The following is a 26,810-nucleotide window of genomic DNA, read 5'->3' as shown; positions in this document are numbered from 1 at the left end:
GAAGTTGTTTTTCATATTTTTAACATACTTTTGATGCGGAACATCACTAAAGGTACAAGAAAATTAAAGTTTATCCTTTATTTTCATTAACTTAGAAAACAAAAAAAGAAACACTTGTTCCTTCGCTGGTTTTTCATCGTTTGGAGATCCAGTGAATAAACACTCCCTTATCTCAGTACTTTATTATGCTATGATGCTTAAAAAAATAAAACGTAACTTCAATAACTATATTTTGAATTCTCTTTTACACAGAGCGAAAAATAAAACTATTACATGCAATTAATTCCACTTCAAACATATAAATACAAACACTCACCTTATAATTTTTTCAAAGAAACAATGTGTTGCAGAGATAATAACAAATTCAAAAATTTTTCCAGAGAAGTCTATTTGACCAGGTAATCCAAAACATTGCTAGATGACTTCCTATTGTTTGGTAGTAAGCTATTGTTACCGATCAATCTAAAGAAAAACTTTCAAATTCTTATTTTTAATCAATATATATGAAATGTTCCTTCACTGGTTGGTTTACCCTATATATGCATTATGTTTTCATTCATAATTGTAATATTTTCAATATATATATATATATCGTTGTCATTTTTATTTCTTTTTATTATTCCATTATTTTAAAACATTTTTGGATTAGAAAAATTTGCCAAAATATTTCCTATTAAAATGTTTTTAATTCAATAGTTAAAAAAAAAGAACGTTTACTTTATAAAATTCAATTACGGGGTCTTACAGTAAAATAACCAACAGCAGTCTGTCCATCCAATTAACCGTAAAGTTTACGATAAAGACATTTTTACGGTTTAGTATGGTTAAAAAACCACAAATGCAAAACTAAACCGTTTTTTAATCATCTACAACTAGTAACTAACTAGTTTGAATATGATAAAATAACAATTAAATAAATTATTTAACCATTTTATCCGAGAAATTTGTAACATATTAAAACTCTTTTCTACTTTCTACAACTTATTTAAAATTTAGCTTAGGATTCAGATTTTTAACATCAGTTTAAAATAAGCAATAACATTTAAATTCAAGTATTTTCAAGTATCAAAGAACTCTTATGATTTAAATTTCTTTAGATTATCTAAAATTTGAAGGAAAAAAAGATACTAAAATTTAAAAGAATAAAAGATCTAAAATTTGAAATTTTGTGCAGGCAATAAAAGTCATAAAAATAATTTTAATGACTTGAAACAATTTCAGATCGGCATTCAAAAATGCTCTTTTTAGACTGGCTCAAAAAATTTAAAAGTGAAAAGTATTTTTTAAATTAAAAAAAAAATCTAATTCATTTGATTTTTATAATTTTTTTTTATTTTGAACAGAAAAAATGCAAAATATTTACCGAAGTGGAAATGCTAGTTTAAATTTAAGCAACATGACTTTCTCAAACCAATAAGCAAGTCTAACTTAAAAGGTTTGACCGACGCCGAGAAATCTTGACATTTTTATATTACACGCAAGAGGATTAAGACAAGCAAGAGAGAATCATTCTTTTATGCTCATAACTAAAATAACATTTAGATATTTAGTGCTTGTTTGTTTTTATCTTTGGAATAAGTCATTGGCTTTTTTAATAGTGATTTACTCTCGCTAATACTATCTCCAATCTAATAACTCAAGTTATCAACGATATTTTCAGAAAATGTCAACGTTTATTAACAAACTCAAGTTTCTATAAATAAAATGCAAATTTAGAAAAAAAAATGAATACATTTTTATTGAATGGATAACACCTGCAGAAAAAAACCGAATGCAAGAGTTATGAATTTATTTTATATTCACAAAGACATAATTACAGTTAATTATCTTGGTATGAGACACAAGAGTACAAGCACGTCCATCTAGATTGGTAACAACTTGAAACATGTTTAAGAATAATAAATAGTCCATAACTAATGGAAAAATAAAATTATATCGTCAGATAAAATGATTAATGATATTTCAGCTTAATGTTCCTTGTTTTTCTTGATGCTTTATGCATTTGTTTCATAATTCCGTAAAAATGTGTTTAGTTGAGTGGAAACCTATGTAATGATGACTTTTTATGTCATGTCATGCTCGGAGAACTAAGACTTCCAACATAAATATTGCTGACTATTCATTTGCATAGATAAAATCTAGAGTTCAATAGAATCTTACATAAAAGAAAAACGCAGATAACGAAAGCATGTTTATATGTACAGGGTATTCCGTAAAGATTGCCCTTAATATGCATTTTTAGAACCCTGATCAAAAATGAAAACAAAGAAGTATGCAAATTGAGGATAAAAAATTAATTAAGAGATGGAAAAACAAAAACGCCATCGAAACCTGAGAAATCACAGTATAAAAAGGCAGATGTTATAAAACATAAGTGAGGTTTAATTACGGCAAAAGTTGAAAGACAATTATTACAACTGTAAGTTTCAACAATTGTACTCTAGTAATAATGCGGAAAGTTACTTTCATTATTTTAGTTGCATATAATAACTGATTACAGTTTTTTTACAAAGCTTATGCTTAAAAAGTAAACATAAATTATCTACCACTTAACAATTACAAAAACGGTTAACAAGTTCTTATGTGATTTCAATATGTTTATCGTAACCTGATGCTAAATAAGATAATATTATTTACAATAAAGGGATTTACTTTATAATAAGTTAGTTTTAAGCTTTTAATTTGAAATAATAGCCACAATTTAAAACAAAATAAGAAAAGGACGATAAATAAATGCTATTACCTTTAAATAATGAACTATAGTACTTAAGGACTATCGTCTCTGACGTCAACACTACTCGTGCCTTGCAGTTTCTACTGGCCCAACTGCCTACAGTGTCCTCTAGCAATACTACTCACAAACAATTAATTAGTAGATGAGAATAGTTGACATTTCTACGGTGTACTATTAGTGCCTCTGTCATATTTTTATTTACTTCTGTACGATTTTGTGCATGACTAAATGAACAATAAATTTTTAATTTATTGTTTTAAAGTTGAGTTTTATGATTTTTTTCAATAAAAAATATTAAATTAAGATTGAATTACATGGAGTTATATTAGTGTTTTAAAATTTTATTTATGTAGAAGCATAAAATTTTCTAATCAAATCCATATTTTTTTTTTAGATTTTAGTAATATTATTCTTAAAAATTGCTTCTGTCAAATTTTTATTTACTTTAGTTGTCTTATTTATTTCATTTTGTGAGATGATAAATTCTATTTTAAACAGAGAAAAGAAAAATTCCACACTATTAACACTTTTCCATATTTTTTCTCCGATTAATTGAAAAAAAAAATAACGGTGCATATGACATCCATATAAATTTGCATTAAAATGCATATTTATATGGATGTCATGCACCGTTATTCAACATAAGAAATAAGATAAATAGTGAGAAATTAAAATAAACGAAATTTGCTTACATAGTCATTAAAATATGACATTCCTAAAGAAGTAACATCTAAGCATTTGTTAGAGCTAAAATGAAGCAAATTACCTAACGATTACCATGAACTTCATTAATTCGATTAAAAAACGATAAACTCATCAATCTAACTAGTAGTTAAGCGTTGTACAGTAGTGTGTTGCTAAAATCATTAGGGCCAGACTGTTAGTATTAAACTGTAGTATTAGAATGGAAACTCTACTCTAAATATGTTTCTCTGTGATTAGGAATTCGCTATCGCAACGCTCGAGTACGCCGTCTAGCGGGAGCCTGTAAATATCGGACATTAATTTATCACGTTTTCATTTAGTTCCATCAAAGTCATTGACTGAATCAGACGCCATTTTTTAGCAGCAAATAAGAAACAAAATTTCCCTAAGGAAAAGGCCGAAGAACTTGAAAAAAATCTCCAGAATATTAGTAAATCTTTCAGGAACAGAACACGCCAAACATTTGAAGAAAAATTCCTCAATAACTTTTAATTTCTATTATCAACAAACTTGCAACTGATGACTTCCGATTTCGGATACTGTTACAGATGTGTGTATTAAGGTAAAATGCATTTCTTCTGTCTTCAATTCATTACGAATTAAAGTGAAGTCAACATTGCTTTCGTCATTCCAGTGAATAAATATGAATTCAGAACATACAGAATTGTAATAGTTATAGCATATTCTTCTTCGTTATAGAATAGTATATATTTCTGTATCCATATAATTCGGAAAACAACAATAAAAAATTATCCAAGTTACTTGAAATAGTGCCATTTGTGCTGATTCTTAATTAATTTAAATCGTTTTCTTGGTAGGTTTTTTTTAATTTTGAAGGAATAAGTTCAACTAGAATTCAGCTATTCTGTTTTTAGCTACATATTCAAATTCATATCAATTATAAAATTTTGCTGTGTAGTATGTTATCTAAAAGTAATGAAGGTATAAACTATGTATCTATTATTTGAGAATAAAGTTTTCAAACAAGGAACTTATCATTTTGGAATTCTCCGGGAATCATAAATCAGGTAAGTGCAATGATTTTTACGATAAAAAATTTGCTTGTAAATATTTTTTTTTCATTTCATGATGGTTCTCTACAGAATGGTTTTTTACGTCTGATTAAGAACTATAAGAATAATAAAAAAAAGAAACAATATGAAAGTTTTTATTTCAATGTTAATAATTCTTAAAATCGTTTTTTTTATCCTAAGAATTCTTTATTTTCCGTTTTTTAGTTTATAATTTTTTGATAAAAATTGTTCTCAAAATACTTTTGAAAAATTAAATGGTATAACATTATGTGTTTATGTATACTTCTTGTATATTCCAATGTTTGAAATAATATGATTCAGAAAAGTATGGAATAAAAATTCGGTACTTACGACGTATTAACGCCACCGCCGCTACAGATTTGGCGGTTTTTAAGTGCCGCCAATCTACACTTAAAATTTTTGCGACAGTTCATAAAATAAAACACTTTATTTAAAATCAAAATAGTTAATTGGATTTCGGTGGAAAATGAGCCGATATAGAGTTTAGCATAGATTCAAAACAATCATATCGCCATATGAACTCTGATGAATAAGATTCCAAATGAAATAACATTTCCAAAACGTACGTTTGCCAAGATAAAGTTTTATGTTGTGGGAATTGGTACATTTTCGTTTTTTCGGTAAAATATTTCCCTCCTGAAAAAATAAAATTGCATCTTGTTTTGTTTTTGGCAAATCCCAAAGACGAATATTCGTAGCACTAAAAATGGCGACAAAAAAGAATTGTTTTTTTTTGTTTTTGTTTCGTCAGCATTCTTTATTTTACGTTTCTTAGTTTCTAAATAATGATTTTTATTGAAACTTGAAATTTTTTGATAAAAATTGTTGTCAAAAAACGTTGTTTACAAAATTAAATTTCATAAAATTATGAGGCTTATGTATACTTTTTGTTCATTTTAATTTTTGAACTAATATGATTCTTAAAACTATAGAATGTAAAGTTTAAATGGGCCTTTCATGTTATATCATTACATTTAGTAATACTATTTCTCGGGCATTAGGTTTTAACTCTTATAAGAATATACATATTTTTTTCTGTTAATGTACAAATATTTTTCCGATGTGTTTTGGATATTCCTTCTCTAATAAAAAGAGATACCATTTTGTTTTCGGTTGTACAAGAAAGAAGATCAAGCATTTTTCTTTTTTAAATTTAATAAGCCACATTAAAGAAGGAACGTTGCAATGCTACACGCTACATTAACGACGTCTCCAGAGTAACTGAATGACGGTTCATATGGAAATCGCAGGTAAGCGTCTCATACAACAACGCCCCCTATAGTTCGTTGCGATCGCGAATAAAGAAATATTTCACAGGTAAGCAATATAATTTTTATTAATTTCATGCTGATGGCAACCAAAGAAAGCTTGATTTCAAGTGAGAAAACTGGATCATACATTCGTTTTACGAGTCCAAGGAGAATACTAATACATGTAATCATTTCTTCTGATTTATACTTATGTAAATGTATGATGGCCTTACCTTCCTTAGAAATAGGTCCGTCACCAGTTGTCTGCTGCCGGTCTCCATTACCGTCACTGGACTCGCCCATAGCCATTGAATGAGATGGATTTTTATGAATCTCGTTTACAGGACCACGGGGATGCCAGGCAGGTTGCCAAATGAATCTCCATAATGAAGGACCGCTGCCACTGCTGGCCTTCTCTTGGTCTCTCTCTGGCCGATCGCTTCCCCCACCTTTTCGAAGAGTACCTGACAAAGAAAGAACATTCTGTCACAAATTGCTGAAGAAGAATTTTAAAAAAAAGATTGTATACCACCTATTTTGTCTTTTGCTAGTATAAATAGCTCTTTAGTGAGAATTCCTGGTAAACGTATATTAATATAACAAATTTAGAACTTAAAATTTGTAGTTATATTTCATTAAAATTGGAGAAATTTAGCTGGGATATTCTCTCAAAAGTATCTCAGAAACATATATAAAATTTTAATGAAACCTTCGAACCAAAGAATCCCTTGTACATTAACTGGGACAGATGCACGTTAAATCTGTAGAGGTCACAAATCCTCTTGGTTCCCATAACAAATCAATACCTCTAAGGACCCTAAATTGGGTCGGCTGTTCAACCACCGTTCAGCGACCGTTATAAAATAAAATTAAATACCCCCGGGAGTACTAATCCAGGAGTTAATTTGTCTTCTGGAATGGGTTCAAAGTTACAAGGCTACGAGTTGAACATTGGTAGTCGTAAACTGAAATTTGGGTCGGCTGTTCAGTGGCGTTATGAAATAAAACTTTAAAAAAAATCCATATGATAAACGAAATTATAAAGGCAATTTCCCGTTGTAAAATTTTCAAAATTACTGAAGTTAAAAAAATGTGGAAACAATATAACAAGCGCAAGTTAAATAAATATAGAACCTTTATGATTAGAGCAGGGTTTCTTAACCTGTGGTTCATGGACCCCCAAGGGGTCCATGAGTCATATTTTCGGGGTCCGCTGACTACTCCTAATTTTTAAAATGTTTGGAAGCCTACCCATTGCTTGCAAAGAGAGCTATAGCAGCTATAATTCTATTTTCTACATTGAATCTTTGCGAAGCGGGATTTTCCACACTTGTGACAATAAAATCAAAATATCGAAATCGATTGAATGTTGAACATGATATGCGCTTTGCTTTGTCGAATACTATCCCCCAATCCAATTTATTAATTAAGGAAAAGCAGCAGCAACCTTCACATTAAAAATTTAAATTTTATAAATTTTGTATACTATTAAAATAATAAAATTAAATGTTTTCTAATAATTGATGTTTTTTGCAATAATTTTTTTCACAGGGGGTGGTCCGTGACTTCTTAAAAATTTTTAAAAGGGGTCCATTATTCCAAAAAGGTTTAGAAACACTGGATTAGAGAGTGATTATAACTACAGACTCATTATAACTAACAAGAGGTGAGATACAATCGGGTTTTTTCTGCCAAATTTCGACTAGTAGAAATAACACGATTTAGCTTCCACTAGATCTACTAGATTGGCTATCAATAACTAGCATGAATTGCACTTAGAGTGATAGAAGGAATAAAAACCACTCAAAAACGATTAGTGTTTTCATTTTTCAGCATTTGGTTTTTGGCATTCGAAAATTTACAGCTAATAATTTAGATGATCAAAATTTGGTAAAAAATTTCAATAAATGCATTATATATGCCGTAATCTATAATAATTTTGCCTCTTATTGAAAATACATTGAAATGATCACTAAAATTAAATGGCTCTCATAATTTCTTAATTTACTGGTAAAAATAGACTTGAAATTGCGTAAAAAAAGCAAAATGTGCGTATATTGCACAAGAATTATGAGTTAAGCACTGAAACTCCTTAAATAACAATTTATTTAGTCATTAATTTACCATATTTAAACAAAACAGTCAAATGATCAAAAATAAAATGGTATTCAAACTGTTAATTGTGAGTAAAACCGTTTATTAACTGATTTATAGCCAAGAGGGCTAAGCTGTCAATCTATTGACGGACAGAATGAGGGTTCGAGTCCCAGGGTTGACACCACAATATTTTCTCCATTCCCTGCTACACATGTTTCCAGCGTCCTGCACTCCCCGATTTTTGATCAGTTGACTATTAGAATACGTTACTCTCACTCACGCATAGATGGCAGCACCATTAATCGACTCAACATAAAAAAAGTTTAGTATTCCCAATCTCTTACGATAGGAGAAACAGCCACATAAACTAATTAAACCACAACTCACGGTTAATTTAATAAAAGACAACTCAACCACAACCTAACTACAATGCATATTACCCAACGTAAAGACAAGGTCCAATGTCCGGTTAAATTGCATTTTTATGGTTTGAAACTATGCTTGTTGTAAATGGTAAAAAAATTGTATTGTTTAGCATTTATAGTTTTTTTTTAACCATATTAGTTGTTAACGGTTTCAAAATTGACATAGGTATATAAATTCAAATAACAAGCTAGATCATCAAGAGAATTATTATATTTAAAATGCATTAATGGATGATTTAAATTTCCGCAATAACGAAACTATTAACTAGAAACATTTACAATATTTATTAATAAGTAACGAAAGCAAATGGGTGAAGTAATTAATGTAATCAAATTAAAAAGTAAATTTCTTCAAAAAAATTAAGAAACATCAACAAGACGCTAGGGCATCATTTAACTGAAAAGAAAGGCATTTTTATTCTAGATTTATTTAATACAAAGAAGATTTATTTGTCGGCTTGTTTTACATGATTGAAGGTAGCCTATACTTCCTGATAAATAAATTCCCCATTAATAGGAATATTAATGAATGGGAGGACTTTTTCCAAGCAGTTATGCATTATAATTTAAGCATAAAACATAATTGCTGAATTAATAAACACTTATATTGGAAGTAAACACCTATCGAGGTGTGCTTCAGGTGAAATCCTTAACTGCGCTTACAAAAACACATTGTTCTGGTTTACTCATATTTTAATACACGTAAAAACATGTTCCCTTCATATAAAAGTAAAGATAGTAGTAGATAATATTACTTCTTATGTAAATGAAAAATTATTATTATTATCTTTGCGAAATGTAAAATAAAAGGAAGTTTAATATTCTGTAATATAGTTTTGAAATTACTTTCTGCATTAAAACTACTTTAAAAGTTTTCTTTTAACGTTGTGGGGGCGGAGTTATCGACCATGCCAACCGTCATCTATCAAAAGGTACCTCGTGATTGAATCAAGTTAGAATGTCTTATATACCAGTGAATTGATGTTTAATATTCGTAGTGGTAGTTACGCCACAATACTCCCCCGCCAGAATTTTATCAGGGATAGAATTCGATGACCGGATGGATACCACTAGTTGCTGTACTTGTGAAAGACCAGGAGAGAGAATCACCGGGTTTTTTTTAAGTGCTGAAAGGGAGATGTGTAATAACTTCACAGTCGTAGTCGCTCCTGTATTGCTATTAGCAGTCGAGTGTATGCAGGCAGCCGTTGCGTTTAATCGAGACGAGACTGAGTAGCAACAGCGTGAAGAGGATTGGGTAATGTTGCAATCACAAGTAGCATGTCAACTGTTCAATGTGGACCATCCAACGAAGTAGGCGTTACTGCGTGCACAAATCACGTCCGGGTCACCAATGTGGGGGCGGAGCTATCGACCATGCCAACCTTCATCAATAAAAGGTACCTCTTGATTGAATCAAGTTAGCATGTCTTATATACCATGAAATAGATGTTTAATATTCGTAGTGGTAGTTACGCCACAAGGTGTTTAAAAACTACCATATTATTGTTTCATACAACTAAAAAAACTTCATATATTTAGCTTTAAAAGAAAGAGCTTCAGTCCTCCAAACTACTTTTCGGTTGAGTTAGTTAACGCTTTCTTTTTCCACCCTCACATAAATGAAACAGTTACGAATGAAGCATGAACCTAGTGGAAAATCACCTCGACCGGAGATCCCATTATCCGTTAGCTAGAACGAAAGCGTTACGACCGACTATTTACGTAGCTCTTGGAATAAGTGTTAAACATCACCCTTTCTGGTGGTTTCGCGATTAGGTGGTTCCCTAATTTACGTTTAAATTACATAGGACCACCAAGATATGAAAATTTTCAGTTCATTTTCGTAAAGAGGGTGCAGCGCTGAACCGGTTAAATATTAATTTGCAGTAACACAGTTTTTTATTTCAATTTTTAAAGGATTCTAAATGAATACATTAAAAATGGTCAACGCGAAACATCATGTCTGCATCTTTTTTCTTCAAAAATGTCAATTTGCTACGCAAGGATGTCATACATGTCACAATGCGAAAGTAGTAATTTATTCCTTTTATTTCTATCATTATTACAAAACCACAAACCCTCAAAATCCACCAAATTTTTTAAATAATTACCCCTGAGCAATGATGGCTCAAAGGATAAAGCTTTCACTTCCCAGTGATGTGACCCACGTTTGAATCCCAGCGGTGGCTGGTCGATACGAAGTCTGCTCCAGGGTCACATCGATCGCAGTGTTGACGTAAAATATCCTCAGAGGTTGACGGATCATCCCCTTACAGTAGGCCAGTGTTTCCCAATCTTATGACTTTTGTGTACCCTTTCTAAACTTTTCATGACGCTGAGTACCACCAATAAAAAAGTGAATGAATTTTTTACTACAAAAAATTGCACAAAAGTTAAAAATCACAACTGGCTGTTGACAGCACTAATTATTAACTGTTAACTCTGCAAAAAATAGCCAATAGAAAAATACGTAATCGTAAATTTTCATGGCTAGCTATGTTTTTAAATAACATTTTTTGAAATTTTCGTTTCTTGCAAGATATTTCGCATAAAAACGCGTAATCCAGCTAAACAGTTCCCGTACCCCTGAGGGTACGCGTACCACACTTTGGGAAACACTGCCGTAGGCTAACCGTGGAAGGTTCCCTTTCCATGTAGCAGAAATGAGGGTTAGTTCCATCAAAAAGTACTCCACGAGGGCTAGTTTCTCTTAACCCACAACCGGTTTAGAAAATGGGCAAAATTCTGGGAAGGTCTCTGCGCAATACGTTATTTCCCTATCTATTAACATAGAAAAACCAATTTTGCTATGAGGAGAAGATTTGTTATAGTGCAAGTTAAAATACGACTTTTTGCGAGCAAAACCGTCAGTGGGTTAAAAGTTGATCCAAGAGTTCCCTTGTTTTCTGGGTTGGGTTCAAAATTATAAGGTTACGAAGTTGAACTTTGACAGTCGTAAACTCAGAATCGGGTCGGCTCTTCAACACCTGTTAAGGGTTGAAATGTTCAATAAGAACAATTGCACTTTAACTAACGAATTATTTAGAAATTTCGGGGTGAGTTATTTCAAAAAGCAGCATTTTATTTTTTAAACCAGAGAAATTTAAAAAATTTTAAGAGAAATTTATTTTAAAAAGCAGCATTCATGCACTCACAATGTGTGACAAAAAATAAAACATCGGACAGGATTCTTCTTAATTTAATGATTTAATCTGACATGTTCTGAAATGACATTTAATGAGTAATTATTTTATTTCTCAGCTGCGTCTTATTATGATTCACAAAGGTACATTAAAAATTTCAGCTGGAATAAATCACCTGTCACTAACCGCGTCATTTTCTGCTGTTCAAATTAAGAATTTTCCTATATTTAGCGATAATTCATCAAATGTGGCAAAACACTCGGTTAAAGCAGAAATGATCTTTGTTGATGAAAAAAATTTATCATCTTCAACAATTTATCATCTTCACGATTTAGAATGATAATTCACATCACCTTGTTAATTCAAATCACCACATCAACTATTATTAGCTATTGAAAAGCGAAAAACTGTCAATACATCTAAATAATAGATATTATATGATTTATTAATGATCATTTCTAAGGTCGTTAAAGATATTATTTGGATCGTTAGTGACTAATGAGTAAGTTGCATTAATCTCGGTTTTGTTAAACTTAATATACTTTCACTCTTTTTTTTTAATATATGATATCCTTTTAACCATGATTGCAATAGTAGATTTTTAATAATGCTGAATAGTGGTAATTATACTGATTAATAAAGGGTAATAGTGGTAATATACGCAAAAACATGTTCCCCTCATATTAAAGTAAAGATAGCAGTAGTAAATAATGCTTCTTATGTGAAAGAAGAATACTTATCATTACCTTAGTGAAATGTATTATTATCTTATATATTATTACTATTATTATTATTATCTTAGTGCAAGTAAAAGAAAGTTAAATTTTCATAGAAACACGTTTTACACGCGTTGAACAACCAACCCAATATTTGGGTTTACGACTACTAATGATCAACTACGTAGTTTTGTAATTTTGAGCCCAATGAAGAAGACAAGGAAACTCCTGGATTAAGTATTGATATAAATTGATAGAAATTTAGTTCCTTGGACTGCAAGCCGAGAGAGCTAATCTGTCAGTCTCATGGACGACAGAACGGGCTTTCGAGTACGCCCGTATTCACCAACACGGATTACCTCCGGGTAATCTATGGGTAAGAGTAAAATCACGAGTTTAGTGCGAAACGTTATTCTCCAGCCGAAATTTCGCCAAACTCGCAGATTTCATCGACAGTTCTGACTCTCCGGGAAACCCTCCGTTTTTGCCGAGTTATCGGAGGGTAACCTATTCACGAGGAGCTTGTAAACAAACAAGATGGAGGATTCTATCGCTGCGTTTGAGCTTGAAGATCTTGAATTTCTTGAAACTGTTGAAAGAAGGGAAAGATATGTCCCAACGATCAGAAATAATGACCTAGAAGAGTTAGATGAAATAGACTTTTTTGAAAGATATCGTTTCTTAAAACCGACGACTGAAGAACTGATCTCCAAAATTGGCAGTAAGTTGGAATCTGATACAGATCGGAACAATGCCTTAACTCCAACGGAAAAAGTTTTAACTGCTGTAAGATTTTATGCACTTGGAAACCAGCAAATAACATGTTTATATTATATAACAGCACGTGTTTATATTATATACAAAGTAACATGGTTTTACCTTGCCCAATCAAAGGCCTCGTTATATTTCCTCCAAGAGTTAAACTCGAGTTGTGAAATCCTCTGTTGAAACCGGTTGGAGAATAAAAAGCGAGGGTTAATCCGAGAGTAACTCTGAACCGTGGATATTCCGATCCCCGAGTTACTCTTGAATTTAACTCGGCGTGGTGAATACGGGTGTAAGCGTTGATTCGGCAGTATTCAATACATGAAGCGTTTCCAGTGTCCTGCACTCCACAATGCCCATTACCTAACGAAAAGTCTTGAATTGTATCGCACCAACTAGGCCACCAAAGGAAGCCATTTAGTTCCTAGCAGATGTATACATATTGCAGCCGAGAAGGCTAATCTGTCTATATCAAAACCAACAGAACAGGAGTTCAAGTTCCAGCGTTGACACCGCCACTTCCTTTAACACATGAAGAGTTTCTGAAGTTTTTTACTCCATTTTGCAATCCTGGATTATTATAATGCGATACTCTCATACACGCATTGAAAGCAGCACTATAAAGCTGGTAAACTATGTGCAATGGCGTTTTTTTCAGGTTTTGAAACCATGCTAGTTGTAAATGGTTCAAAAATTGTATTGATGGATTTTTAACTACATGAGCAGTAAACATTTTCAAAACCGTAAAGGTATAAAAATGTCTTTTACCGAAAATTTTACAGTTAATTGGATGGACAGACTGCTGTCGGTTATTTTACCATAATTTTAGAATGCAAATTCTAACAGGGTATTATCTAGCAGTATCATAAAACATCAAGCTTGTGATTGTCTTCTTTAATTTTAGATCTAACCTAATCTAATCTAATTAATCCAGGTAAAACTGGAAATAATCGAAAGCCTTGAATTTTTTATAGCACTCTTTAGCTCGTTAATAGTTAGGAAGAATTAGTTAACAGTATCAATCGTATGCAATAAAGATTACTTTTATGCACAGTCAATGTAATTAATAATTTTATGCAAACATTCATTTACACTTAAAGATAGAAAAGTAGTCAAACTAGGATAATGTGAAAAGCTTATGAAAAGACCTTGTACTTTTTTTTTTCAGAAAAAGTTACAATGTAACAAGGTCAAAGCGTATTAAATACTCAGAAAAATAAAGTATTAAGAAAAATATTTTATAAAACATTTCAAGGTAAAACTAAGTATATCAAAATTTGTCGCGGCACGTGTGGCTTGCGTAGCGCTAGTAAAAAGCTAAGAACCTGTTTCAAGAAGAAATTAAATATTAATTAGAATAAATGTCATTTTAAAAAGACTTCTTTAATACTTTTAGTAATACGGGATACTTTGAAATTTAAGAACATTTCTACGCTTTTAATGTTGGATATAAAGTTAAAGTGCTTACAGATAATAATAGAATATTAGAAATTGCTTGGAAAATATTTTTTCCGACCTGATATTGGTTTAGATTTAAGAACACATAACTTAGGAGAATTTTCTGCACTTAAACAGAATATTAACTTGGAAACTTTCTTTCAGATTTTTTTCAGATTTCGGTTATTTTTCAAACATATTTAATAAAAAAATTATTAGTAAAAAATTAGAAATAGTAGGACATAATTTCTCAAAAAATAGAATATTATTTCTCATCTAAACTTCTTCAAACGATTTTTCAAATCATCAATTTTTCTTAGAATGACACTCGGTAAAGATAGAAAACAGCGTGATAATCACCGCTTGATATATAGTTAGAAAATATTTAACTGTTTGTATGCTACTAACCGCAGAGAAATACACTATGATGTTAGAGCATATGAAAAGAAGATGCGTTTTAATGCGTAGCAAAATGGCAACACTCGTCCAAACGATTTCAGCGTGACGCAACGACAATAATCTTAGCTGCTGGTTAGATTATCTTGATGAGCTCATCCATTTCTTTCATTATTTTTTGATTGAATTTCTAAAGTTCGTTATAATATTTTTTTTCTGTTTTTTTAAATATTTAGAAATTAATTCCTTAAGAATGACGTGCGTTAATGAAGTTCAAAATACATTTGGAAAAGTAAAATGAGATTTATTTCAAAATTTTAACTGTTCTCCTTGTTCTTAATTTCTTGTGATTGAATGTTTTAGTTACGTGAAATTTTGAAAACTCTAGTCATAATTTTGTGAATGTGAAAATAAGTCTCTGTTTTTGAGAGAGAAAACCCCAAAACAAACTCTTTCAACGAGCATTAGTTTTAAATTTATAAGAAGACATCCTTAAATTCTTTTTTTAAAGTATGTTCTTCCATTTTTATGATAAAATACTTTGTGAAGCCTGATTCAGACATAACAATTTTTTTTTAAAATGACCTTTTAAACTATAGTTTCAAATTTCGCCAGCAGATGATGCTGATTACTAAAAAAGAATGATAAACCATTGTTACTTTTATTTATCCATTTAATATATTTTTATACATTTCTAATAGTCTGACATGTAATAAAAAATTTTTATTTTAAATTGTTTTTTTCTTCTTTTCAATTAAAAGCGCTATACACTGATCAACTTAGTGTCTATTTTGAATTTTGTCTGAGTAAATATTCTGGTTTCGTAGAAGAAAGCAGCAAACCGTATTCCATATCACCTTCCGTTTTTTTTTCTTAATATTTTTTAATGATTTTTCATATTTTTGAACATTAATAAAAGACTTTTTATTAATAACTATATATAAAATATAACAATAACTATATACAAAATATAACAATAACTATAATTATAATATAAAGTTTGCTATAAACATACTATACACACTACACTATTAAATAAAGTTATTACACTACTATATTATAAAAATTCTTATAACTGCATTAGATTATATGATACTGCAATACATGATAATTACTTGAAGGTCAAGTTATTAAAGTACGGAAATTTAATTTTTTGATACAGAAAGAAAAAAACAGGTGTCTTTGACTGCGAGTGATGCTCTATATTTATATTTTTATTGCTTATTACGTTAGCAATTCGAGTGAAGATTTTAATAAAACAAAGTTGCTAATGAAAGTCTTGTTATCAAAACTTGAATTCTATTCTGAATTTCATTTACATAATATTAAAAACAAAACAAGTACATTTTTAAAACATAGATTTTAAATAATTAATGACTTCAATCTGCACTTTATTCATTTATAAAGAACTCCTATATAATGATAGAAAAAGTCTCCATAAAATTTGTTTCTTTTTCCTTACGATCAATATCATATTTCGTTCATTTTTACATGCTTAATTAAAATTTCGTAATTAATTTATGTTTACTGAAATATAATCGGGTTTTGAAAACTTCAAAAAGTAACATGCGATAGCGAAAAATAATTTCGAGGGTAAATTAATTGTAAGCTAACATATATTTTTAATAAATTATCAAAGTTTGTTTTATTAGTAATTTAATTTATTCTCCAACGAAACTTTATATTTTTACTAAGTACAATCTATGGGTTATTATTGATTACTGACTTTATCAAATATATATATTATGAGCTACTAATATCAGCACTTTAATAGCACTCTATAATTCTTCAAAATGCGGAGAGTTAGTGGTAAAACTTAACCGTCAGTTCCCTTATTTGTGAAAAAAAAAACGAGTTTACGTAGTTGTAACGAACTTCAAAAAACAAAAAAAAATAATGAGTTAACGATTTTATACCACCAGGTCCCTCTTTTGAAATAAAAGCTCAGTGCAAGCGATTGTAACTAACTTCAGCAAAATTAGTAAAATTAACCATTTAACTGAACGGCTAGCTTATTAAATCAATTCTGGCATATTCAATTCCATAGGGTTCACAGCATCAGGCTATGGACACAGAGTTGCTTGGGGGGGGGGAAATAATAAGTAAAAAAATAACAAACAACAGTTTTTTTTTAAAAAAACAGAAGAAAAAAAACAGGATGATACAATATCAGAAAGCACTCTTTTTTGCGGATATAATCGTGTGGGCTGATGAAAAGATTATATCTTTTTTTTCCGGTTTTTTTAAATAAAATTTCATTCTTTTTCTTTTTTTTTTAAAGTGTTGTTTGTTATTTTTTTACGTATTATTTCCCCTCCTTTTACATATGTCTATAATTTTTCTTTGTTTTATCGTCATTTTGTTTAACTTATTGTTTTTCTTAACTTTCTTCGTGTTTTTTTGTATTTATTTATATATACATACATATATACATACATACATATATATATATATATATATATATATATATATATATATATATATATATATATATATATATATATATATATATATATATATATATATATATATATATATATATATATATATATATATATATATATATATATATATATTTATATATATATATATAATATATATATATATATATATATATTTATATATATATATATATATATATATATATATATATATATATATATATATATATATATATATATATATATATATATATATATATATATATATATATATATATATATATATATTTATATATATATATATATATATATATATATATATATATATATATTTATATATATATATATATATATATATATATATATATATATATATATATATATATATATATATATATATATATATATATATATATATATATATATATATATATATATATATATATAAACGCGCAAAAAACGTCTGAAAAATATAGAATAACATAAATTATTGAAAGAGGGAATGACTACATGTTGTATGTGAAAAAGTACTCACTCGTCTTTTGAAAATGAAGCGTAAAAGATATATCTCGATGGAGCCTTGGCTAACTGCATATTTGTACGTAGATTTCGCTATATATTTTTTCTAAAATAAATTACAAGTAAAAATAAACTGAAATTTTTCAATCTATAGAAATATTGTTACAATCAACTAAAATGAAAATCCACAAAAGGGATTAAGATGGACTAACTTCACAACAAAAGGAAAAAATAGATACAGTCAAACACCGCTATATTGAACACGGTTTATAGTGAACTCCCGGATATAGTGAACGAAATGATCGGTTCAGTGCCTTGCTATACACATATAATGTTATTTTTTGTGGATATAGTGAACCAAAAAAGTGAGGAAGTTGGATATAATGAACTTTTTTCAGTCTTCGACTGATTTTTTTCTTCATTTTTTTTGTAATAATTTTGAAATTTCTGAAATTCAAAATAAATACATATACCTATGTTTAAAACCCTCTGTAGAGGGGAATGTAGCGATAAGGATTTTTTCGTGTTTGCTTCTTTTTTTCTCACTTTCCATTCCCTAAATAAACCAAGCAGATATTTCCAACCTAGGCAGATGATGCACCTGTAAGGTGTCAGTATGATCAATATTCTGTCAGAGGAAATGAGTAATTATTCATTATTGGTCAAAAAGTTGGACACTTATATGTGTTGATAAGGCCCTCATTTCAACTCCTTTTTGCTCTCAGTTCAGTTAAAAAAAGTCCGCAAACAAGTGTTTCAAAATTAACTATGGCGACCATTAAACGCAAAACTTTCTCCATTGATGATAAAATGGGCATAATCAGAAAAATTGAAAATGGATGCAATCAAGTTGATATTTGCAGGGAATATTAACTATCCAGATCTGCAGTTTGTAAAATATGGAAAAATAAGTAATTAATAATTTCTGCTCATTAAAAAATTTAGATGACAGAAAAACGTTGAGAAAAGCAGATCACAAGGATGTTGAAAAAGCATTACTGACGGGGATCACCATTCGGGGATCACCATCTTCCAGTATCTGGACAAATGTCGATGAATTTGCTAAGCGATTTTATGAGATTACTTTTATGTGCTCGAATGGTAAGTTAGACAGGTTTAAAAAGCGAAATAACGGAAATTCAGGAAAAATTATCTGAGAGTCGGGAAGTGTTTGCATATCAGATGTTGCTGATTGCTCATCAGCTAAAAATTACTAATTTGTTTATGCACGCAAGACGAAGAGTAATGAAAAATAACACATTTTTTACTACTACATATTATTTTTCAGTCATTTATTAATGTGTAATAAAAGGGAGGAGTTAGGGAACCATTAGTTAAATTACTTGCGTAACGGATATAGTGAACTCCCGGTTATAGTGAACCGAAATTTCGGTCCCTTGAAGGTTCACTATAGCGGGGTTTGACTGTATAACTATAGTAATCTCGGATCCATGACTCCTTAACATAATGGAATCAACAAGCCCTGAAAAAAATATCAGTAATTAAAGGAACCGACGTTACATAGGTAATCATGAATAATGTAAATCCATCGGATGAAAGAATAATTTAATGCGAACAGATTCACTCAGCGAAACACATGTTTTGATGTCTTCATGAGTCACACCCACATTACTCTTGTGGTGAACAAAATACTCAATTTAATCTAGGCATCCCCATTTCCTTGTATCAATTAATTCCCTTCAAAGTCAACACGCATTGCGTTTGATATGGTTCAGCGAGAATGTCTCCCGGCGGCCATGAGCTAATGTCGACCTTGCAGAAGCAATTAGATATGTGAACGCGCTTATTAACTCACCAATGGACAAAGTATTATAATTATTGGAGACGTTTAAAACTACCATTCAGAAAATGACAGTTTTTTTCGTTTGATTTATTTGATTGAATCATAATAATAATTCTTATGATTATTATTCATGTAAATATAATAATTTTCTTCATGATTTATCTTCATCTGATAAACAACAATTTTTCTTTCTAATTAACTTATAATTACCGGAATAAAAAATATTACTTATAGTTCACATTTTTATTTTGAATACATTCAAAACCTCGACAATATAATGTGATATAATTTTTTTAAAAAAAAACTCTTTATTGTGTGTAATAGCTGTATTATTATGATTAAAGACTACAAAGTTATGTTTTATGGTTAAAGCATATATTTTTCTGTAAAACGTTTAAATCAACAAATCACCAAATAGTTTTTTCTCTTGATAGTTTCATTTGATCTATGTTTATAGATTTATGCGATGGATTCATGTAAACATTTTTTCTTATTTTTATTCATATGCTAAGCATGAAATTAATCTAATATGCATAATCATAAGAATAGAAAAAAATTATTTTAATTATTATTTATCTACTTAATTCGTATTATTTCCAAAACACGTTGTCCAAAAAAACCTAAATTTTTATCTTGATCTAAATCTGTTAAACTCAAAACCAATCCATGATACACAATCACGCGAATATCAAACATGTTTTATTGATTAATGTTCACAAGAATTTTTAAAAATTCTTAGTAATATTTTGTAGAGAAACAAAATTGTAAGTAAATTTTTTTCTAAAATGCTGGGTATAAAAAAAATTGAAGAAAAAATAGCAAACGGCCCAAAAAAAGAATTTAGATGAGCTAACATTTCTTCTCCTTTTTCATCGAAAAACTTTTAGCTTTTAGTTACCAAAATGTTGCTCATATTTTTATAACAAATAATCAACATATATACCAAAAATCATAATCAATATATATCAAAATTGAACCAAAATTTTTAAAAAGACCATTTGAAAAATAAATCGAATAAGAATAAAAATTGCAAATAAAAGTAGGCTATTCTATAGAATGTACTGAATTAAAATTAATTGTTTAGGCACATCATTAAAATACAAACTGAAATAAAGATATATTAAAAAGAAATCAAAATTGAATAAATATTTAGGAACAGTATGAAACAAAGACAACACCTGAAGTAGTTTTGATCTATTGATCTGAAGATGGAATTTCATTTTAAATTGAGATTTATATGTTAATATTAAAAATAAAAATTTTTTATCCAGGGATGGGGTATACTTTTTCCTACGTAAACCAAAGAAAACAGCAACATGAAAAAGCACATTGCTCTTTACATTGTTATGCACTTTATTTTCGTTCCTTTTTTGCTTTAATCCTTTTATAAAAAAATCAAAAAAATATTATAACAAATAGAAATTCCTTTAACTGGCTGCAAAAATCCTCTAATACACAAGAGCTACAAACGAGATGTAATTTTTTTTTATTTGCGAAGACGATAATCTTCAATTAGTCTAAATTAAAAGCATTTATTTCGATTAATATTTTCAGATATGTTAAAAAAGTGCATTTTTATCCTTGTGCAATGTAAAAATTGGAATTTTAAAATCACGTTTTATGAATCTTTCGTAACACATTACACTAAAGAAAGATGTCCTCGAATCTGTAGAACAAGTAAACAAGAGATGGCCATTTTGAAAAATGCATTTTTAACAAAACCCATTTGATGTTCGACTAAAACGACCAAAGAAATGTATGTAGGTCATCGATTTCGTTTGATAGTTTGGAAATATATATTACTTTTACTTTCTCAGGCTGTGTAATAAATATCTTTATTATAAACCTTTTGCTCAAAAGAAATAACTCTATGCGTTCAAAAAGTAAAAGATATAAAATATATTTTGTAAGAAAATAAAACAGTATGTTTCATAAAAAATATGAAAACAATAAAGCACAAAATTATTGCGTTTTACGATTTTTATCCCGTTTAAACACAAAAGATTGTTTTCATATATTTATAAACAATAGGCTCGTTTTTCAAGAGGACTTGGAGAGTTTCGAAAATAAATATCCTAAACTGGAAAAAATATTTCAAAATACAGTTTCTGTTATTTTGAATAGAAAGTTACTACAAATAGATACTTTTTAAAAAGGAAATTTTTATCGAGGAATGTTTATGGAAAAGTAAAAAATTCTATCAAACTATTTGATATCTTAGTAAAATATCCTCCTGAGGATAAATACCTACAAAATAAACAAATTTATTCTATTAAACTCAATAATGCAACTCACAATCTCTCCATTCCTAGCAGCAAATTAAACATATTTTTTACTAATAAACCTTTCAATGGTGTACTATAATTAGAATATACAATGCGCTATAATCACATGGGGATTATAACAAATTAAACAATATTTTTGTAATGGATACAAATGAAGTTCAACTAAGTTACCTAACTTTTGGAAACAGTTACAGCTAATATATAACTCAATGGTTAATTTTAAAGAACTGAAATTATTGTTATTACAAAAAAATACAGTAAACTAAAATGCAAAAGAGAGGTTAAGAGTTAAGAGTTGACTACTAATTTCAGGAAAAATTCAGGACTAAATAATTTCAGGACAAAATAATTTCAGGAAAAGAAAAACATATTAACAGGAAGACAATAATTAAATTTGTCAACGATAAAATACAAAAGTAATACTACTGGAATTAAAATGGGTAGTAAAATCTTATTTAATGAGGGTGAGTAAGGCTTAAATATCTTGAAAGTTGTGAAAATTAAAATAAATCTTACGGTCACAAATAAAAGCCTGCAGAGCGGAAAAAACAAAGAAAAGGATCATAACTCAACGAATTACCATTTTTTAAAATTTCATAACCGTCGTTGAACAGCCGACCTGATTTTTGGGTTTTCGACTACTAATGTTCATCTCCGTAGCTTCCTAACTTTAAACCCAGTCCCGATGACAAGGGAACTCCTGAATAAAATATTGGGAGAAATTTGCCCTCGTGGAGGACTTCTTGGTGGAACTAACCCGCATTTGCGTTAAATGGCGAGGAAAACCACGAAAACCTACCACGGTTAGCCTGGTGGCATGGGAACTCTAACCCATGATCCGTCTACCACTGAGGATATTTTACGTCAGCGCTGTGGTCGGTGCAAGCCGGATGCGGAATTCGTATCGAACAGCTGTTGTTGGATTCGTACCCGGTTCACCTCATTGGATGGCGAATGCTCTATCCCCTCGACGAATCACCATTGACGAGGGCAATACTTAAAACATCAGAATCAGTTGAACTGTCGGATAAAATTGTAGGTGTTAAAAATAATTGCCTTTTAACACATGCTCCTCCCAAAACTACCATCCATATATATATATATATATATATATATATATATATATATATATATATATATATATATATATATATATATATATATATTGATTTTTACCTCCTTATTTGAAGTAAAGGTTTTACCGTCTAAAAAAATTGTAGAGACTGGAACATTGCTGTAGATAATCAATTTCTTATCTTCGATGATGATGCGCTTCAAAAACGGATAATTTTCTTGACTTTTAAGTAGCCAATCACAGAAACGGCACAAATTTCATTTGATCGGAACATGAGGAATCCAGATCGCGAGCATTGAGATTAAACCTTAAGGCTTTTCAAATGATGATGAACGTTTAAATTCGATAGCCATCTCGGGAGTTATTATTCACCGGTTTGTATCAATTGATGCCCTTATTGTTTCTTCATCAACTTAAACTGGCTTGATGCATCTTCTTGCAGCTTAATCGAAATTTTGCATACCAGTTTAGACATTGGCGCATTGTCAGTTTGCATAGGAAAATTGTTTTTTCATGCTTGAACATTATTTTTCCCTTTTCGATAGTAAAAAAGTAAAACATGTCGAAAACTCAGCTTTGCACTTACCATATTTGAAAAAGCACCAGCCAAAAACTACGGTACAGAATGAATTGACTTTTTCCTCCAGTAAGCGTCGCTATATCAGCTGTCAAAATATATAATGATTATGCGGCTTAAGATTCAAGTTGGCTATGAAAAAAATATAATTAATTGCTTTGTTGGAACAAAACGAAATTACCTTCTAACAATCCAAAAAGTAATCAGAAGCTTAAGAAAATTTATAAGAAAAATAAAAAAAAGCGAGAGGAAATTTATATTGGTAGTTCGGATTAAACAACTTCTACTTTAATGAAATAAATAATTGGAATTCTCTCATAATTATATTCTCTGAAAAAATTGATGATTATAAGCAAGAAAAAAGTATTAAGTATTATCTTCTTTATTGTTTGCATAATAAATTGTGTTTAATTTAATTTATAAATAATAAAAAAGTAAATATTTAAGTAAAAAATTCTTCCTTTTGAAATATCGCATTAATATTATTTTACTTATTTCAGAGCTTGTTTAATAAAAGGCGGTAGATAAAAATATGTATAGATTAATTTGCGAGCAAACGTTTTGGAATTTTTTTTACAATTTCGATTTTTCAAAAATAATCTCAGACTCCTTTTGTTATTTTTAATGATTAATTAAAAATGACGCACGTGCCATCTGAATATTTGATGAAATTAATTTTGTAAGATTTACTTCATTTAAAAACTATTTCTGAATAAAATATTTCTCACTGATGAAATATTTGATGGAATTAACTATATTTGATGAATAATATTAACTATATTTGATGAATTATATTTGATGAATAAGATTCACTTCATTAAAAAATAGTATGTATCTTAAAAAAATATTTATCACTGTTAAAATATTTCATATTACATCTACATCGTGTATCTCTTTCAGCTAAAACTCAAAAACCATTAATATGCACATTGCCTAGCTAATCTGCAGTTAAACTAGGGTAATCCGCTAAAGTGCGGAATAAAGTCTTTTCCAAAATTTATAAAGATATTGTTCGAATTAACGGTTTCTGTTTCGTTAAAGTTTAGAAGTTAGTTTCTCTAATTCTATCAACTAGTTTGCTGATTATATTTATTGACTTGATTCTTTAGATATTGAAAAATAAATAAATGACAATATGTTTGTTTCCAATATTGTCATTATAGTTTAAACTGCTTCGTTCTTTGTGATAAAGTCTCTTAATTGATCGATAAATTGTAGCAACTTAATTATTAAGGTAGCGAAAAATAAATAACATGTCAATTTAAGCGTACAGAAACATAACTGATATTGTTCCAGCAAAGATATAATTTTCCCTTTAACGATGTTCCTAGTAGGTAATGTGCAGATTATCTAACAGTTTGCAGCTGTAATTTGAGAAGTGAAACAGATTTTGGAACTGAAACGGATCACTCTAGTTAAACTGTAAAGTAACTTTTTTCTGCACTTAAGTTTTAACAGATTCCATACATTTTTTAAATGCTATTAGTATTGTGGAATTAAACTGTACTGCCGTGCAATCAAAAAAGCATCGAAACGCTTCCCCTAAAAATTAACTAACGATTTTTTTTCCAAATGTACCGAAGTTTACATTTCATCGAATGCCGGCCAGGTGGCCGAGCGGTCAGCGTACCTGACTGTGAAGCCAATGGCTGCGAGTTCGAATCCCCCTCATTGATGTTTCCCTCTCTGTGTGTTGTTTTCTGTTGTGTGATGTGTGAATGTGGCCCACCCTATGAATGGGTATCTGTGTCAGTGTTGGGGGGGGATAATGTTGCTCGCCTCCGTAACTTTGGTTCACAGGTGCTTACTGGGTCACGTTAAATAAGCAACACTTCCGGCATCTTTCGAAGTGAAGTTAAAAAAAAAAAAAAAAAATCATCGAATCGAAGTCAATTCGAATCTTGCGTTCAGTTGACTCGGAGTCTTTGGAGTTTGCTCCAAGATATTCAAACGATACTGTTCGCAAATTGACAAAATTTTTTTTATTGCTTTTAGTTTAAGAGAAGAGTGGAGATATTCCATATCCTTCTCTCTTTATTATAATAAATGATTTTGTGTTGAATAAAAATGCTTCGAAAACTTCATTTCAATACAAGATATTTTCCAACGACATTTCGTTTTGTAACTTTTTCACTAAAATAAAAATAAAAAAATCATATGAAATATTCGCAATCGCAACACTCGAATACGCTCTTTAGCTGTAAGGTTATCTTCAGGCTTTTATTTATTAAGTTTTCATATAGCTCTATCAGAATCATTGGCAGAGTAGAAGCCATTTTTTAGCAGCAAATAAGAAGCAAAATTTCCTTAAGGAAAAGGCTGAAGAACTTGAAAAAAATGACCCAGAACATTAGTATATCTTTCTGAAACAGAACGTGCCCAACATTTGAAGAACTATTTCTCAAGAATTTTTACCTTTCTATTATCAACAAACTTGCAGCCGATAAATTCCAATTTCATGATCGCATGCTGTTACAGATGTGTGTATTACGGTAAAATACATTCTTTTTTTTTGTCTTCAATTCATTAAAAATTAAAGTGAAGTCAACATTGCTTACTTCATTTTGATGAATAAATGTGATTTCAAAACGTGAAGAATCGTAATAGTTACAGAATATTCTTCTTCTTTATAGAATAGTATATCAGGGTGGCCACTCAAATCAGATTTCAAATTTCCCTGATTTTTCCAGGTTTTCCAGATAAAAATCTTAAAATTTCCAGGTTTTTGTTTCTTTTTTCTTATAAAGTATAGGATGTGTACAAGAAAAGTGTCTATGTTATAAAATATTTTATTCAAAATGTTATTTTTTTAACATATCATCTTGAAAAAAATAATTTATTTTGACAATTTTCAAGATTTTTTATTTATTTTTTAATGTTTTGGCACAAAATTTTGAATCAAAAATCATATATTGACCAACAAAGGAGCCTTTTTTGTTTAAAATTAAAATATGTTATAAGAGGTTAAAATGAAATAGAAAAAATTAGCATTAATGCAACAATTGTAAAAATTTGTCGACAAACATTGCTGTTAGTGATTGTAAAAAAATGTGTGATTGGTTGGTTTGCTCAGAAAAAATAATTCACAGATTTCTTTGAATAGGAGTAGAAAAGCTTTCAGAAAAAGAGTGCGATATAAAATCTATTATCATAAAATTATAACCAACTAATTTTTGGAGAATTTTATAAAGTTAAAAATACAAAAATATTTTGTCAAAATAGAGAAAAAAAATAACCACCAAAGCATCGGAACAAACTTGAGCCATAAATGGATTTAGCCCAAGGACAGAATTTAAAAACAGAAGCTAATATCCTAATTCCCTTTTTCCACCAGAATCTTACCTAAATTTTCCTAAATTCCCATAGCGGTCAAAAGTTTGCAC

General features: G+C 29.5%; 1 protein-coding gene across 3 annotated transcripts in view; it reads right to left on the bottom strand.

Annotated features, from left to right (window-relative positions):
• The window catches only part of Pde11 (Phosphodiesterase 11), a 275,071-nt gene that overhangs the window by 68,710 nt on the left and 179,551 nt on the right, over positions 1-26,810 (bottom strand). For all 3 annotated transcript variants that reach the window (XM_087154280.1, XM_087154281.1, XM_087154282.1), the window contains exon 2: positions 5,978-6,208. In XM_087154280.1, coding sequence (XP_087010406.1) covers positions 5,978-6,208 — 231 coding nt within the window. The remainder of the gene's footprint in view (positions 1-5,977; positions 6,209-26,810) is intronic.

This window comes from Parasteatoda tepidariorum, chromosome 10, assembly GCF_982258835.1.
Source record: "Parasteatoda tepidariorum strain Cologne lab strain chromosome 10, Ptep-v5.0, whole genome shotgun sequence".
NCBI classification, from domain to species: Eukaryota; Metazoa; Arthropoda; class Arachnida; order Araneae; family Theridiidae; genus Parasteatoda; species Parasteatoda tepidariorum.
The sequence above is the reverse complement of the archived record's forward strand: the minus strand, read 5'-3'. Positions and strand labels throughout refer to the sequence as shown.